The sequence below is a fragment of the Chrysemys picta genome, unplaced genomic scaffold (genome assembly GCF_011386835.1).
Source record: "Chrysemys picta bellii isolate R12L10 unplaced genomic scaffold, ASM1138683v2 scaf703, whole genome shotgun sequence".
NCBI classification, from domain to species: Eukaryota; Metazoa; Chordata; order Testudines; family Emydidae; genus Chrysemys; species Chrysemys picta.
In genome coordinates this window covers 573-16,791 of record NW_027053410.1, presented here as the reverse complement: position 1 = coordinate 16,791, position 16,219 = coordinate 573, and the positions used below count along the sequence as shown (strand labels likewise).

Genomic DNA, 16,219 nt, shown 5'->3' with positions numbered 1-16,219 from the left:
TTAAATGCTAGGTTACAGACTACAGTTAGTAGTTCTGAAAATTCACATTTGAGTTCCTTCAGAACTCTTGGGTGAATACCATCTGGTCCTGGTGACTTATTACTGTTTAATTTATCAATTTGTTCCAAAACCTCCTCTAATGACACCTCAATCTGGGACAGTTCCTCAGATTTGTCACCTAAAAAGAATGGCTCAGGATTGGGAATCTCCTTCACATCCTCAGCCGTGAAGACCGATGCAAAGAATTCATTTAGTTTCTCCGCAATGGCCTTATCGTCCTTGAGTGCTCCTTTAGCACCTCGATCGTCCAGTGGCCCCACTGATTGTTTAGCAGGCTTCCTGCTTCTGATGTACTTAAAAAAAAATTTTTTTTGCTATTACTTTTTGAGTCTTTGTCTAGCTGTTCTTCAAATTCTTTTTTGGCTTCCTAATTATATTTTGACACTTCACTTGACAGAGTTTATGGGTCTTTCTATTTTTCTCACTAGCATTTTACTTCCACTTTTTAAAGGATGTCTTGTTGCCTCTCACTGCTTCTTTTACTTTGTTGTTTAGCCACGGTGGAACTTTTTTGGTTCTCTTAGTATGTTTTTTAATTTGGGGCATACATTTAAGTTGAGCCTCTATTATGGTGTCTTTAAAATGTTTCCATGCAGCTTGCAGTGATTTCACTTTTGGCCCTGCACCTTTTAATTTCTGTTTAATTAACTTCTTCATTTTTGTGTAGTGCCCTTTTCTGAAATTAAATGCTACCGTGTTGGGATGCTGTGGTATTTTCCCCCGCCAAACTGATGTTAAATTTAATTATATTATGGTCACTATTACCAAGAGGTCCAGCTATATTCACCTCTTGGACCAGGTCCTGTGCTCCACTTAGGACTAAATCAAGAATTGCCTCTCCTCTTCTGGGTGCCAGGACTAGCTGCTCCAAGAAGCAGTCATTTAAAGTGTCAAGAAACTTTCTCTCTGCATCCAGTCCTGAGGTGACATGTACCCAGTCAATATGGGATAGTTGAAATTCCCCATTATTATTGAGGTTTTTTTATTTTTATAGCCTCTCTAATCTCCCTGAGCATTTCAGTCACGATCACCATCCTGGTCAGGTGGTCAGTAATATATCCCTACTGCTATATTCTTATTGTTAGAGCATGGAATTTCTATCCAAAAGAGATTCTATGGTACAGTTTGGTTCATTTTTTTTTCACTTCATTTGACTATGCTTCCTTTCATATATAGTGCCACACCCTAACCAGCACGACCTGTTCTGTCCTTCTGATATATTTTGTATCCTGGTATTACTGTGTCCCATTGATTATCCTTATTCCACCAAGTTTCTGTGATGCCTGTTATATCACTATCCTCATGCACGAGGCACTCTAGTTCACCCATCTTATTATTTAGACTTCTAGCATTTGTATATAAGGACTTTAAAAAAACTGTCATTTTTTAGCTGTCTGCCATTACATGATGTCATTGAATGGGAATCTTTTTCAATTGACTGTTTCTCATCAGATCCTACCTGTATTTTATCATCTTCCATCCTCTCCTCCTTACTAAGACATAGAGAATCTCCATTAATAGATCCTACCCTAAGGAATGTCTCTGTCCGAACCATGTGCTCCTCCACACCTGTCGGCTTTTCCCCAGCCCTTAAAATTAAAAAGGTCATAGAGCAGTTTTTAAACTAAGTGCCAGCAATCTGGTTTCATTTTGGTTTAGGTGGAACCCATCCTTCCTGTATTGGCTCCCCCTTTCCCAAAAGTTTCCCCAGTTCCTAATAAATCTAAACCTCTCCTCCCTATACCATCATCTCATCCACGCATTGAGACCCTGCAGTTCTGCCCTGCACATGGAACTGAAAGCATTTCAGAGAATGCTACCATGGAGGTCCTGGACTTCAATCTCTTACACTAGCAGCCTAAATTTGGCCTCCAGGACCTCTCTCCTATTCTTCCCTATGTCATTGGTACCTACATGTACCACGACCACCATCTCCTCCCCAGCATTACAAATAAGTCTATCTAGATGTCTCGAGAGATCCGCAACCTTCACATCAGGCAGGCAAGTCACCATGCGATTCTCCCGGTCATCGCAAACCCAGCTATCTATGTTTCTAATGATCGAATCCTGTGTTACTATTACCGGTCTCTTCCTAATAACTGAAGTTCCCTTCCCTGGAGAGGTATCCTCAGTGCGAGAGGATATCACAACATCATCTGGAAGGAGGGATCGTTTCCCTCTGCTCCAGTTGAACGTTCTCCTTCCCTGAGACTTTCATCTTCCTCAACAGCACAGAGGCTGTCAGACCGGGGTGGGGAGGGACGGGACTGTTCTACTGTGTCCCGGAAAGTCTCATCTATGTACTTCTCTGTCTCCCTTAGTTCCTCCAGTTCAGCCACTCTGGTCTCCAAAGCCTGTACACGGTCTCTGAGGGCCAGGAGCCAGGAGCTCCTTGCACCAAATGCACACATATGCCACCGGCCATAGGGCAGGTAATCATACATGCTGCATTGAGTGCAATAAACTGGATAGCCCCCACTCTGTTGCTGGACTTCTGCCTGCATTCTCTTTCTACTCTTGCAGCTTCTCTACAGTTTCCATGGGGGAAGACCAGCGTGTCTCAAATTGGGGGTCCTGCCAAAAAGGGAGTTGCAGAGGGGTCACAAGGTTATTTTAGAAGGGTCGTGGTATTGCCACCCTTGCTTCTGCGCTGCCTTTAGAGCTGGATGGATGGAGAGCGGCGGCTGTTGACCAGGTGCCCAGCTCTGAAGGTAGTGCCTCTGACAGCAGCAGCACAGAAGTAAGGGTGGCAATACCATACCATGCCACACTTTCTTCTGTGCTGCTGCTGGCAGCAGCTCTGCCTTCAGAGCTAGGCTCGTGGCCAGCAGCCGCTGCTCTCCAGCTGCCTAGCTCTGAAGGCAACGCCGCCGCCAGCAGCAGTGCGGAAATAAGAGTAGCAGTACCACAGTCCCACTACAATAACCTTCAACGCCCCCCCCCCCCAACAAATCCTTTTGGGGTCAGGACCTGTACAATTATAACCCCATGAAATTTCAGATTTAAATAGCTGAAATGATAAAATTTACGATTTTTAAAATCCTATGACCATGAAATTGACAATAATGGCCTGTGAATTTGGTAGAGCCCTACCCAAATTAGGCCTTGTCTTGGTCTCTAATAGAGATTGCTTTAAACCCTGAATCGTGAAGTATGCTATCCCCTCCAAAAATTATTATTAATCAAGATAACTCTGGCTATTCTTGTTATCCATATAAATGTCCAATCCTTTTTTGAATCCTGTTAAGTTCTTGGCCTCAATGACTTCCTGTGCCAAGGAGTTCGAGTCTAATTACACAGTGTGTGCAAAAGTGTTTCCTTTTATCAGCTTTAGATTTCCCATCTTTTAATTTCGTTGAATGTCCCCTTGTCCTTCTGTTATGGAGATAGGGGAAAGGAGTTCCTGATCTCCCTTCACTAGGCCATTCATTGTTTAATAGACTTTTATCATGCCCACTCATAGTAGTCTCCTTTTTAAGGTACCAAGCCCAATGTTTTCAATCTGTCTTCATAGGAGAGTTTTTCCAGGCCCTTGGTCCTTCTCCTCACCTTCCTCTGACCCCCCTCTAATCTAGGGCACAATCTTGCACTAATCTGGTCAAGCCACATCACAGCCAGGGCTGTCAAAGTGTTTCTAAATGCATGATGGAAATTATAATTATGAAAACTAAGCTTTCTATGCCTGTATGTAAGTGGTGTCTCCCCTGCCCTGCGGTGCGTAATATTGCCAGAAGCTTGTCCATGCAATAGCCTGCACTGGGAAACCAGTGACGCTGGAAATGCCTGACAGAGCATTCCTTCTGGCATCTAAAGCTGTCAAAGATACTAAGGGTATGTCTACACTACGAAATTAGTTCGAATTTATAGAAGCCGGTTTTATTGAAATCGGTTGTATACAGCCGATTGTGTGTGTCCCCACATAAAATGCTCTAGGTGCTCTAGTCGGCGGACCGCGTCCACAGTACGAGGCTAGCGTCGACTTCTGGAGCATTGCACTATGGGTAGCTATCCCACAGCTATCCCACAGTTCCCGCAGTCTCCGCCGCCCCTTGGAATTCTGGGTTGAGATCCCAATGCCCGGATGATGCAAAACAGTGTCGCGGGTGGTTCTGGGTACATGTCGTCAGGCCCCTCCCCCCCGTCACAGCAACGGCAGACAATAGATTCGCGCCTTTTTACCTGGGTTACCTGTGCAGACAACATACCACGGCAAGCATGGAGCCCGCTCAGCTCAGCTGAGCTCACCGTCACCATATGTTCTCTGGGTGCCGGCAGACGTGGGACTGCATTGCTACACAGCAGCAGCTGCTAACTGCCTTTTGGCGGTAGACGGTGTAGCATGAGTAATAGCCGTGGGGCTGGCAGCCGTAGGGCTGCATTGCACCAGCCCCTTGCCAGGAGATGGTATATTATGACTGGTACCCATCATCGTCATACTGGAGTGGCTGTCAATCATGGCCACCTGGGCAGACATGCTACTGTTTCGATGATGATGGCTACCAGTCGTAGTATACTATTTTCTGCCAATTGCCCAGTATTGTCTGCTAAGCACCCAGAAGAGGCCAAGGGCGATGCTGGGTGCTGGCGGACGTGGGGCTGGCAGACGTGGGGCTGCATTGCTACACAGCAGCAGCCCCTTGCCTTTTGGTAGAAGATGGTATATTACGATTGGTATCCGTCGTCATCGTACTGCAGAGGCTATCACTCATGCTGCACCGTCGGCTGCCAGCTTAAGATGTAAAAAATAGATTTGTTCTGTATCCATTTGCTTCCCCTTCCTCCGTGAAATCAACGGCCTGCTAAGCCCAGGGTTTTTAGTTTAATCTTTGGGGGGACCATTCTGTGTGACAGTTGTTTGTGTTTCTCCCTGATGCACAGCCACCTTTCTTGATTTTAATTCCCTGTTCCTGTACTTGTACGCCATGTCGTCACTCGGCCCTCCCTCCCTCCCGCCCTCCCTCCTTCTCCTGGTCCATCAGATACTAGTTTCGCGCCTTTTTTCTGACCAGGCGCCATAGCTAGCACTAGGATCATGGAGCCCGCTCAGATCACCGCGGCAATTATGAGCACTATGAACACCACGCGCATTGTCCTGGAGTATATGCAGAGCCAGGACATGCCAAGGCGAAACCCGGACCACCCGAGGAGGCGATTGCAGCGCGGCGAAGAGAGTGATGAGGAAATTGACATGGACATAGACCTCTCACAAGGCACAGGCCCCAGCAATGTGGAAATCATGGTGTCACTGGGGCAGGTTCATGCCGTGGAACGCCGATTCTGGGCCCGGGAAACAAGCACAGACTGGTGGGACCGCATCGTGCTGCAGGTATGGGACGATTCCCAGTGGCTGCGAAACTTTCACATGCGTAAGGGCGCTTTCATGGAACTTTGTGACTTGCTTTCCCCTGCCCTGAAACGCCAGGATACCAAGATGAGAGCAGCCCTCACAGTTGAGAAGCGAGTGGCGATAGCCCTGTGGAAGCTTGCAACGCCAGACAGCTACCGGTCAGTCGGGAATCAATTTGGAGTGGGCAAATCTACGGTGGGGGCTGCTGTGATCCAATTTGCCAGGGCAATGAAAGACCTGGTGATATCAAGGGTAGTGACTCTGGGCAACGTGCAGTCAATAGTGGATGGTTTTGCTGAAATGGGATTCCCAAACTGTGGCGGGGCCATAGACGGAACCCATATCCCTATCTTGGCACCGGAGCACCAAGCCACCGACTACGTAAACCGCAAGGGGTACTTTTCAATGCTGCTGCAAGCCCTGGTGGATCACAAGGGACGTTTCACCAACATCAACGTGGGATGGCCGGGAAAGGTACATGATGCTCGCGTCTTCAGGAACTCTGCTCTGTTTTGAAAGCTGGAGGAAGGGACTTTCTTCCCGGACCAGAAAGTAACCGTTGGGGATGTTGAAATGCCTATCGTGATCCTTGGGGACTCAGCCTACCCCTTAATGCCATGGCTCATGAAGCCGTACACAGGCAGCCTGGACAGGAGTCAGGACCTGTTCAACTACAGGCTGAGCAAGTGCCGAATGGTGGTGGAATGTGCATTTGGATGTTTAAAAGCACGCTGGCGCAGATAACTGACTCGCTCAGACCTCAGCGAAAAGAATATCCCCATTGTTATTGCTGCTTGCTGTGCGCTCCACAATATCTGTGAGAGTAAGGGGGAGACATTTATGGCGGGGTGGGAGGTTGAGGCAACTCGCCTGGCCGCTGATTACGCGCAGCCAGACACCAGGGCGGTTAGAGGAGCACAGCAGGGCGCGGTGCGCATCAGAGAAGCTTTGAAAACGAGTTTTGTGACTGGCCAGGCTACTGTGTGAAACTTCTGTTTGTTTCTCCTTGATGAACCCTCCAAACCCCCCTCCGCCCCCGACCCGGTTCACTCTACTTCCCTGTAAACCAACCACCCCACCCTCCCCTCCCCAATTCGAGCACCGCTTGCAGAGGCAATAAAGTCATTGTTTTTTCACATTCATGCATTCTTTATTAGTTCCTCACAGAAGTAGGGGGATAATTGCCAAGGTAGCCTGGGGTGGGTGGGGGAGGAGGGATGAAAAAGGACACACTGCATTTTAAAACTTTAAGTCTTATTGAAGGCCCACTGCATTTTAAAACTTTAAGTCTTATTGAAGGCCAGCCTTCTGATGCTTGGGCGATCATCTGGGGTGGAGTGACTGGGTGGACGGAGGCCCCCCCCCCCACTGTGTTCTTGGGCGTCTTGGTGAGGAGGCTATGGAACTTGGGGAGGAGGGCTGTTGGTTAAACAGGGGCTGTAGCGGCGGTCTCTGCTCCTGCTGCCTTTCCTGCAGCTCAACCATAGGCTAGAGCATATCAGTTTGATGCTCCAGCAGACGGAGCATTGACTCTTGCCGTCTGTCTGCAAGCTGACGCCACCTATCGTCTTCAGCCCGCCACTTGCTCTTTTCATCCCGCCATTCAGCCTGCCACCTCTCCTCTCGTTCATATTGTGCTTTTCTCATGTCCGACATTGACTGCCTCCACGCATTCTGCTGTGCTCTATCAGCATGGGAGGACATCTGCAGCTCCGTGAACATATCGTCCCTCGTCCTACGTTTTCTCTTTCTAATGTTCACTAGCCTCTGCGAAGGAGAAACATTTGCAGCTGGTGGAGGAGAAGGGAGAGGTGGTTAAAAAGGACACATTTTAGAGAACAATGGGTACACTCTTTCATTACAAGGTCGCATATTTCGGCTTGCAGGCAGCCATGGTAGGCCACAGTGTTTTGGCTTTTTTAACCTTCTTAACATGCGGGAAAGGTTGCAAACAGCAGCGCATTTCCCATATCAAGGATGAATTGGGTTGTCCATTTAAAATGGGTTTTCAATGTAAAAGGAGGTTTCCCGGTTAACATGCGGCACAAACCCAAGTAAACCACCACCCCCCCCCCCCACACACACACACGATTGTCTGGGATGATCACTTCACCCCTCCCCTCCACCGCGTGGTTAACAGCGGGGAACATTTCTGTTCAGAAGAGCAGGAATGGGCGCCTCTGAATGTCCCCTTAATAAAATCACCCCATTTCAACCAGGTGACCGTGAATGATATCACTCTCCTGAGGATAACAAAGAGAGATAAGGAATGGATATTGTCTGCATGCCAGCAAACACCGGGACCATACGCTGCCATGCTTTGTTATGAAATGATTCCAGACTACGTGCTACTGGCCTGGCGTGGTAAAGTGTCCTACCATGGCGGACGGGATAAGGCAGCCCTCCCCAGAAACCTTTTGCAAACGCTTTGGGAGTACATAAAGGAGAGCTTTCTGGAGATGTCCCTGGAGGATTTCCGCTCCATCCCCATACACGTTAACAGACTTTTCCAGTAGATGTACTGGCCGCGATTGCCAGGGCAAATTAATCATTAAACACGCTTGCTTTTAAACCATGTGTAATGTTTACAAATATTTACAAAGGTACACTCACCAGAGGTCTCCTGTGTGCCCTGAGGGTCTTGGGTGAGTTCGGGGGTTACTGGTTCCAGGTCCAGGGTAACAAACATATCCTGGCTGTTGGGGAAACCGGTTTCTCCGCTTCCTTGCTGCTGTGAGCTACCTACAGTACCTCCATCCTCATCTTCCTCGTTCCCCGAACCGTCTTCCCTGTGTGTTTCTCCAGTGAGAGAGTCATAGCACACGGTTGGGGTAGTGGTGGCTGCACCCCCTAGGATCGCATGCAGCTCCGCGTAGAAGCGGCAAGTTTGCGGCTCTGCCCCGGACCTTCCGTTTGCTTCTCTGGCTTTGTGGTAAGCTTGCCGTAGCTCCTTAATTTTCACGCGGCACTGCTGTGTGTCCCTGTTATGGCCTCGGTCCTTCATGGCCTTGGAGATCTTTTCTAATACTTTGCCATTTCTTTTACTGCTACGGAGTTCAGCTATCACTGCTTCATCTCCCCATATGGCGAGCAGATCCCGTACCTCCCGTTTGGTCCATGCTGGAGCTCTTTTGCGATCCTGGGACTCCATCACGGTTACCTGTGCTGATGAGCTCTGCGTGGTCACCTGTGCTCTCCACGCTGAGCAAACAGGAAATGAAATTCAAACATTCGCGGGTCTTTTCCTGTCTACCTGGTCAGTGCATCTGAGTTGAGAGTGCTGTCCAGAGCGGTCACAATGAAGCACTGTGGGATAGCTCCCGGAGGCCAATAACGTCGAATTCCGTCCACACTACCCCAATTCCGACCCGCAAAGGACGGTTTTATCACTAATCCCCTCGTCAGAGGTGGTGTAAAGAAACCGGTTTAAAGGACCCTTTAAGTCGAAAGAAAGGGCTTCGTCGTGTGGACGTGTCCAGGCTTAATTCGATTTAACGCTGCTAAAGTCGACCTAAACCCGTAGTGTAGACCAGGCCTAAGTGGAGCAGGCTTCCCCAGGGAGTCGATGCATGGAGTGGCTATGCTGAAGCTGAGTGTGCTTTCTCAGCGGCCTTTCTTGCCCCTCTTGACTTGGGCAGTGAGGGAAAGGATTTGGTTCCAAGCCATTATGCATTGCCACTATTCCAGCGGTGCAGCTCTGCCCCCTCATACACTCCTCTATGTGAATCTCTTACCACCTGGGTGGTTTCTTTTCTCCTTTACCTCATCTCCTCCAGTGACAAAAAGAGGAGCCTCGCTATGGAACCCAGAACACTTCCCATAAATGGGGGATTGCGGGGAATCCCAGGAGGGAGTGGCTTCTGCCTCTCCACCCCATCTGATTGCCCTGGGAGAGGGGAAGACATTGGGCAACAATTCAGGTGAAGGAGGGTGTGAGGGTTATTGGTGATGACAAGAAGATGGGAGGGATTACGTGGCGAGCTGGGTTTTAAGGAGGAATTTGCAGAAGGAAAGAGATTTCTAGTCAGATGAATCCAAGGAGACTGCTCTGTGCACAGGGGCAGTCTGACAAAAGGCCCAGTGCAAAGAGTGAGGGGAAGAAGATAAACGGAGCAGGAAGGAAAAAGGTATTGTGTCACCTTTCCACATCATTGTGCCATGATCTGTAACAACCAACTCTGAATCTCCACCTTGCTCTGTCTATGCACCTCAGTCATATAACCTACATTACCCCTCCCTCTGCCATTCCACTCCTAGGCCTCTTCAGCAGAGACTGGGCCTCATGCTGAACTGTGTGGTATTTGTGATGTGGACAAAACGGCCATTAAGAACTACGTTGCTAGTAAGAGCGTGACTCATTTGTGACCTAAACCAAGTCTTCTTTCAGGTCTCCAGAGGTGAAAGGCTAGCACACTAGCCTACTGCACTATTTAGCTCCCTGTAAATACTTCTAGTCCACGTATGCGGCCACTGATTAAAGCCTAGATTAAATACTCAGTCACACTAACCTATAAAATGCAATTTACTCTAATGGTCAGAGCACAGGATTAGGAGGCAGGGAGATCCTGAATCCTAACTTCCTTTAACCTGAGGAGTCAGGGTCACATTCTGTTGCTGGCAGGGTTGCAGGTCTCTACGCGAGAGCAGAATGTAACTCCCGGTGTTAAGCAAAAAGCAAAAAACCCCAGTTCTCCTGAGACGTATTGGTATGAGTTGTCAGGAGACATCCTCTCTGGCAGGGTGATTACCAGTATCTAGAAAGCAGATGTGATTGACTCACAGGCCGGGAAATCATCCCAACCTTCCTTGCAATCTGGTGGCAGAATATTAACTGGTGGATTCAAACAGGACCTCATATATTCTGTTGGATCTGTGTATTTAGGTCCCAATCCTGCTTTCAGCAAAGTCAGTGGGTATTGTGTCATTAGCTGCAGTATGGGGGCAGGATTAGTTCTTTGCTAGGCTGACATCAATAGCCCATCAGAATTAAGCTGCAGAATTCTAAAGCTGTTTCCTGATCCCTCTGCCCATTACTATAGAGTCCTTCACATTTCCCTGCCTCTTCCTTTTGTTTGTGATGCACCCCCCAGGCCTTTGCTGGTTCATTGAGACAAAGCACAGATGATCTGACCCCAGATCAGATTGGAAGCTTCATTCAGAAACCAAGTGACATCAGTCCTCTCTGCAGCATGCTAGTCATTTGGCTGAGATGCTGTTACAGTCTGGGTTTAAGGTTGCACTGGGTTTCTGGAAACACATTACTGTTAGAGAGACAAAGAAAGGAACTGTGTTACCACAGTATCATTACCGTGTAAACTGAGAGGCACAGAATGAGCATGGGGCACGCAGGTTAAATAAATAATGATGAGACAAAAGGAGCACTGCAGAACAAGGGCATGGGTATGTACAGTACTGCTGACTCTGCTGGCATGTAATCTCTCAAGAGACCCACTGTGTTTATCTTGCATGATCTTGATTGCTAAGAAAATCTGAAGGTGGGAAGGGAAGTAAATGGAAACATTATGGGAGACCAATACTGAATAGGATTTAAAGAATCTGGAATAAACAATATACAGAGGGATTATAATGAAAACACTGGCCATAATAAAAAAAAAGTACCTAGTAAATTCAGGACCAGATTTTCAGCTGTAAATGTAAATCAGAGCAGCTTAATTAAAGTCAACGGTGCTATCCCAATTTACCCCAGATGATGTAGGGATCCAGCCCATAATAATGATTTCCTGGATTACACTAACTGATTTTGCATGTACAACTGAATTTTGACTAACGACCATATCACTGTGTTGTTAATATGTATTACACTTATCGAAAAGTAAAATACATTTAAAAAACTTAAAAAATGATGCATCACTATTCAGAATGGTTAGTTATATGATACTGCTACCTTTTGGCCTAATTGTAGTCCCACTGAAGTCATGATAAAATTCCCATTGACTGAGGAACAGCAGTAAGCGCTTGTTCACTAGATCATATACTTGCAAATCCTGAAGTTTATTATTTTAAATGATATGTTAGCTTTCATTTTTCAAAGATATTATTTTCTCTGCATTTTAAAACAAAACTTTTTTTGGCCTAAACGATGGTCACCTACCTCTTTGCAGCTGTCATTACACTACACACCATGGCCACTCCTAGCCTCATGACAACAAGGCCAGACCTCACATCCTCCTATTGCGAAAATGCAAGCCACTTGCCACCAAGTGGAAGGAGAAGCTTTAGAGGTGCTGAACATCCATACAAGGCTCCTTTCAGCCGGCCAGTCTCTCTTTTCATCAGAGTAGCTAGCAATAGGGTGCCTGGTACCAGAGTGATCCAAACCCACAGAAAGCAAGACGTCACACACACTCTTTTTACAGTGGCTTTGCTCCTTGGCAATTCCTGGTGAATGAGAGTTGGCAGCTGTATATTCTGCTCTGGGACAGAGAGTCAATGAACCTTTACTTTCCCAACTACCAGGCAGGTGTACATATCTTTTCACACCAATTAGTCTGTTCATGTTTGTCTCTAGGGATGTTGCTTCCTTGGCCTTTCTCAGTTAATTGTCCCATTGGACAATGGACTTTACTGTTACATTTTCCCCTCGTAGCTTGATTCAGCTCTACAAGTTTATCGTATTGCCAATCTCCAACATTCAGAACCATGTGTCTGACTCCAAAAATTGTAAGATTAGGTTAAAAATCATCAAATTTACAAAAATAATAAAAGCTGGGTTCTTTGTACTTGCCTTTTGGTTTCTGAGCATTTAGCGTTCACTTTTTCCAGCTAAAACCGTGAGAGTTTGCAGCACTGGGTTAAAATGAGAGTCAGTTGCATCTCTCTGCACCACTGACCTCACCCACCACACTGGGGGAGGTGTCTGTGGGGAGGGGCAGGGGGTGTTCCTATTGCTGAAGCTCCATTGGTGGAGGCTGTAGCAGAGATATACTGACTCAGCATAATCCCAGCCCCCTCGGCCACCCTACTTGACCAGCATCGCCCTTTTTGGGCAGCACCAGTCCCCTCTGGCTGACCCCTCCCCCTCTTATAGGAATAATTCTTCCAGGGCTTCCAGGCTGCCTCTATTACACCGTTTTACAAGGTGCAGCATACGCTCTGCCCTGAATGGGGTCAGTCCCTGGCTAGCGTGGAGAAGGATCAGGGGCCATCTCTTCCCTGCTTGGGGAGGCTAATACCAATGTGGTCACTAGCCTGAGGCAGCCTGTGTCCTGTTTGAGTGCAAGGACTGTGATTGTGTCTGGCCCCTATGCAGGGCAAGACAGAGAGTGGAAATCCTACATCCTCTGTCTCTCTTGCACATCTATACAGGGACAGATGCAATCTAGCCTTAGGATAGCTTCTTTGCATTAGTCCTCTTAACCAGCTTCAGCAATTCCTCCCCCCTTTTGGTGCTATTAACCCTGACATATATCGGGCCAGTTGTCATATACCACATTGTCTTCTTTTCTCTAGGATGAATATATAAAATCCCCTTAATCCCTTCCAAGCGCTACAGCCGGAAAGCCTTTTATTTTATTGCCCTGCTTTGGAGTCCCTCCAGATGCCTTTCATCTGTTTTCTACCAGCGAGCCTCAAACTGTGCATGGTACTTCACATCCAAAGCTCTCGAAAAAGAAACCATTGCTCCATTAACAACCCCAAGGGCCATACTCTAGTATTGGAGACACTTGGATGGCTCCCAGGAGTTCCAGACATGACCCTAGATGTTGTGGCCAGTGCTGTGGGTAAGTGCTGTGAGACCCGGATGTCCACAGAGCAAATAAAAATAAACCGGAGTTTTCCTCTTCCATTGAGTTGTTTTATTTATAAATGACATTCTGCTTTCCAGGTGATTGTCACATGCAGGTGTGTCACCCCAGGCTCTGTGAGCAAGAAATCAAGGGAAAGGGACGGTCTAGATTTCTGGAGTTTCCTACAGTGGTATGTTTTATTATTATTATTTATATTATTGTAGCATCTTGGAACCCGAGTCATATACCAGGGCCCCGTTGTACTAGGCAGAACAAATAGACGGTCCCTGCCCCAAGGAGCTTACAGTCTAAGTACAAACCAAGAGACAACAGACAGATATAAACAGATGAGGAGCACAAGAAGTCAGAATGACAGGCAATGTTGTCAGCACACCAGCAGCCTAACTGTTGTCAAGTTAGTTGTAGGGTGTGTATGGTAGCTTCCCCCAGGATTTATAACTTCAGCTGACCAAAATCCTCCGGCCTGACTCCGTTGCCACATTCATTGCCTTGAATGGGAATCAGTTGTATCCAGCAGCCAGAAAACAGGGTGTCTCAGGAAGCTGACTCAAAATACTTGAGACTGGTCCAAACCATAATTAGGATAGCTCCCTCCTATATCTCAAGCTTTTAAATAGCTTCTGTTGTTATCCTGGTACATATTATTTAACTGAAGCTGCCTGCCTCCCATTTGAGTTGTCTCCCACATTTCTTTGGTCCTGTTCCCTTCTTCTTCCACCCACACTGCATCCCTCCATTGTCTCTCCTCCCTACTCCTCTCATTCTCTAGCTCCCCACCATGAATTTCTTACACCCACAACTGTGATATCCCCATTCTTTTTTATCTCCCTTGATTTCAACCAGTCCCTAGACTGACATTACCAGGTCAGGCTTTTGTTTCCCTGCACAGCTCATAAACCGCAATCGCCGCCTCCTGCACTGATGGTTTGGCCAGAGACTGAAACCATCACATTTCTCTGCAGTCAGTGCCTCCTATCGCTATGGAAACAGAAGCAACGATGTGCTGCAGAGATGTGATCACTACAGTGGCTTAGTGGGGAATTGATAGGGCATGTGAGCAAATTCAACCTGAGCGGGGGGGGGGTGGAGGGAACATCAGTTATACTTTTCTTTTTGTGGTGGTTTAACTCCAGCTGAGGCACAGCTGGAAATGCTGCTGAACAAAGGATTTATTCCTTAGATGAAGGACTTTTTCCTCACTTGCTGGGAGGCGGATGAGAACAGTCTATTTGGATCACAGAGCTGTTCTAGGGATTTGCAAGTAGAACAGATGACAGTGTAACTGGCAATAAATGCTCATTTTCCTTAGCTAGCAACTGACTACTACGTGTTCTGAGCCAACATAAAAGCAACTGGAGAGGATTTTCTTTGCTCATAGATGTGGCTTTTCCGGACATAAGAATGGCCTACTGGGTCACACCCATGGTCCTGTATTCTGTCTTTCAATAGTTGCTGGTGCCGGATGGTCCAAAAGTAATGAACAGAACAGGGCAATTTATCAAGTGATCCAACCCATTGTCCAGTCCCAGCTTCTGACAGTTGAAGGTTTAGGAACACCCACAGCGTGGGGTTACATCCCTGACTATTTTGGCTAATAGCCATTGAAGGCTCTATTCTCCAGAAATTTATCTCATTCTTTCTTGAACCTGATTCACTATTCACTATTCTTTTGGCTTTCACAACATCCCCTGATGAGTTCCACATTTGGACTGTGCATTGTATGAAGTACTTCCTTATGTTAGTTTTAAACCTGCTGCCTATTAACTTCATTGGGTGACCCCTGGTTCTTGTGTTATGCCAAGGGGTAAATAAGTTTCCTATTCACTTTCTCAACATCATTTGTGATTTCATAGACCTCTATTATATCCCCCCCAGACACACACCTCGATACCCAGGCTCAGGGCACCTGCTGGGCAGGCATGCTTGTGAGAGGAACAGCTATGCTTTACTTATGGCAAACCCTTCTGCTTTCCTTCTTAAGTGGGATGGACTCTTGGAATCCTGCCTGCCAAGCGCTGAGCTCACTCAGCTGCTCTGAGACCTTCACTTCCTGTCCTAAACGCTTGGCTAGTGCTCAGCAGCTGCTCCCTGCCCCAGAGGTGGCTGCACATCACTGGTGGTGTGTGCACTTGATTTAGTTGGGATTGGTCCTGCTCTGAGCAGGGGGTTGGCCTAGATACCTCCTGAGGTCCCTTCCAACCCTGAGATTCTATGATTCACTAGGCCCCATCCTGCTGCCATCAAGGTGGGGTTTCCCATTGGCGTGAGATGGTCTTTGACCAAGACGGGAACACCTGGTGGGCACCCACAGTGGGTCAGCCCTAGCCGCCTAAACACTGGCGGCGTCCAACTCCGAGAGAGAGAGCAGGGACTGCCGGGAACTGGAGTCCCTTACTCTCCCGATTCTCCTCCCACATCTCGACCCGCGAAGGGAGGGAGAACTACGTTTCCCGTGGGGCACCGCGAGAGGGGCAGTACAGGGACGGGCACGCAGCAGCGCCGGCCGGAGTCGGAGGCGGGCGGGGCGCGGGGCCAGGAGCGCGCGTGTCGGGACGGTGCCGCTGGCTCTGGGTGGGCGTGGCCTGGAACGCAGCTGCGGCGACTGTTGGGGGCGGGGCCGGCGAAGGGGCGGGGCTCCGGCTGGCGGTGTTGTTGATAGTGCTCGGCTCGCGGAGTGCGCAGCCGAGGGACCATTGCTCTGAGGCGACGCAGCCTGGCGGCGGGAGGGCCGGGGACTGCACTGGGTGGGGTCTGTCCCCGCGCCCGCACAACCCCGCAGCTCCGCAGTGCCCGCCGCGTGAGCCCGGCTCGCGCCGGGGTCCGGGTCCCCGGCTGAGGCACCGAGCAGCGCCCCCCGCCCCCCCCCGGCGATGTCCTTGGCCGTGCTGGGCGCCGGCAGGTGATTCCCCAGCGTCCGCCGCTCGTGCGATCCGCCGCCGCCACCATGGGGGACGGGGATGTCAACTCCAACCTGCTCATCGCCCGCAGCACCGGGGACGCGCAGCTGGACAGGGCGGTCGGGCAATGGCTCAGCTGGGACAAG

General features: G+C 48.5%; 1 protein-coding gene across 1 annotated transcript; it reads right to left on the bottom strand.

Annotated features, from left to right (window-relative positions):
- Window positions 1-6,662: 6,662 nt before the first annotated feature.
- LOC135979178 (myb/SANT-like DNA-binding domain-containing protein 2) lies at window positions 6,663-14,136 on the bottom strand. The gene is made up of 2 exons (XM_065579715.1): window positions 8,021-14,136; window positions 6,663-7,197 (listed from the first exon to the last, which is right to left on the bottom strand). The coding sequence occupies exons 1-2, from the start codon at window positions 8,556-8,558 to the stop codon at window positions 6,896-6,898; spliced, it is 840 nt and encodes a 279-aa protein (XP_065435787.1). The 5' UTR covers window positions 8,559-14,136; the 3' UTR covers window positions 6,663-6,895.
- Window positions 14,137-16,219: the final 2,083 nt, after the last annotated feature.

Bases quoted from the DNA above. Each gene is read 5' to 3' on its own strand.
- LOC135979178 (XM_065579715.1), bottom strand. From the start codon at position 8,558: ATGGAGTCCCAGGATCGCAAAAGAGCTCCAGCATGGACCAAACGGGAG. The intron at 7,198-8,020 runs GTGAGTGTACCT...CTCCTCCACCAG, and splicing joins GGGCACACAGGAGACCTCTG to CTGCAAATGTTTCTCCTTCG.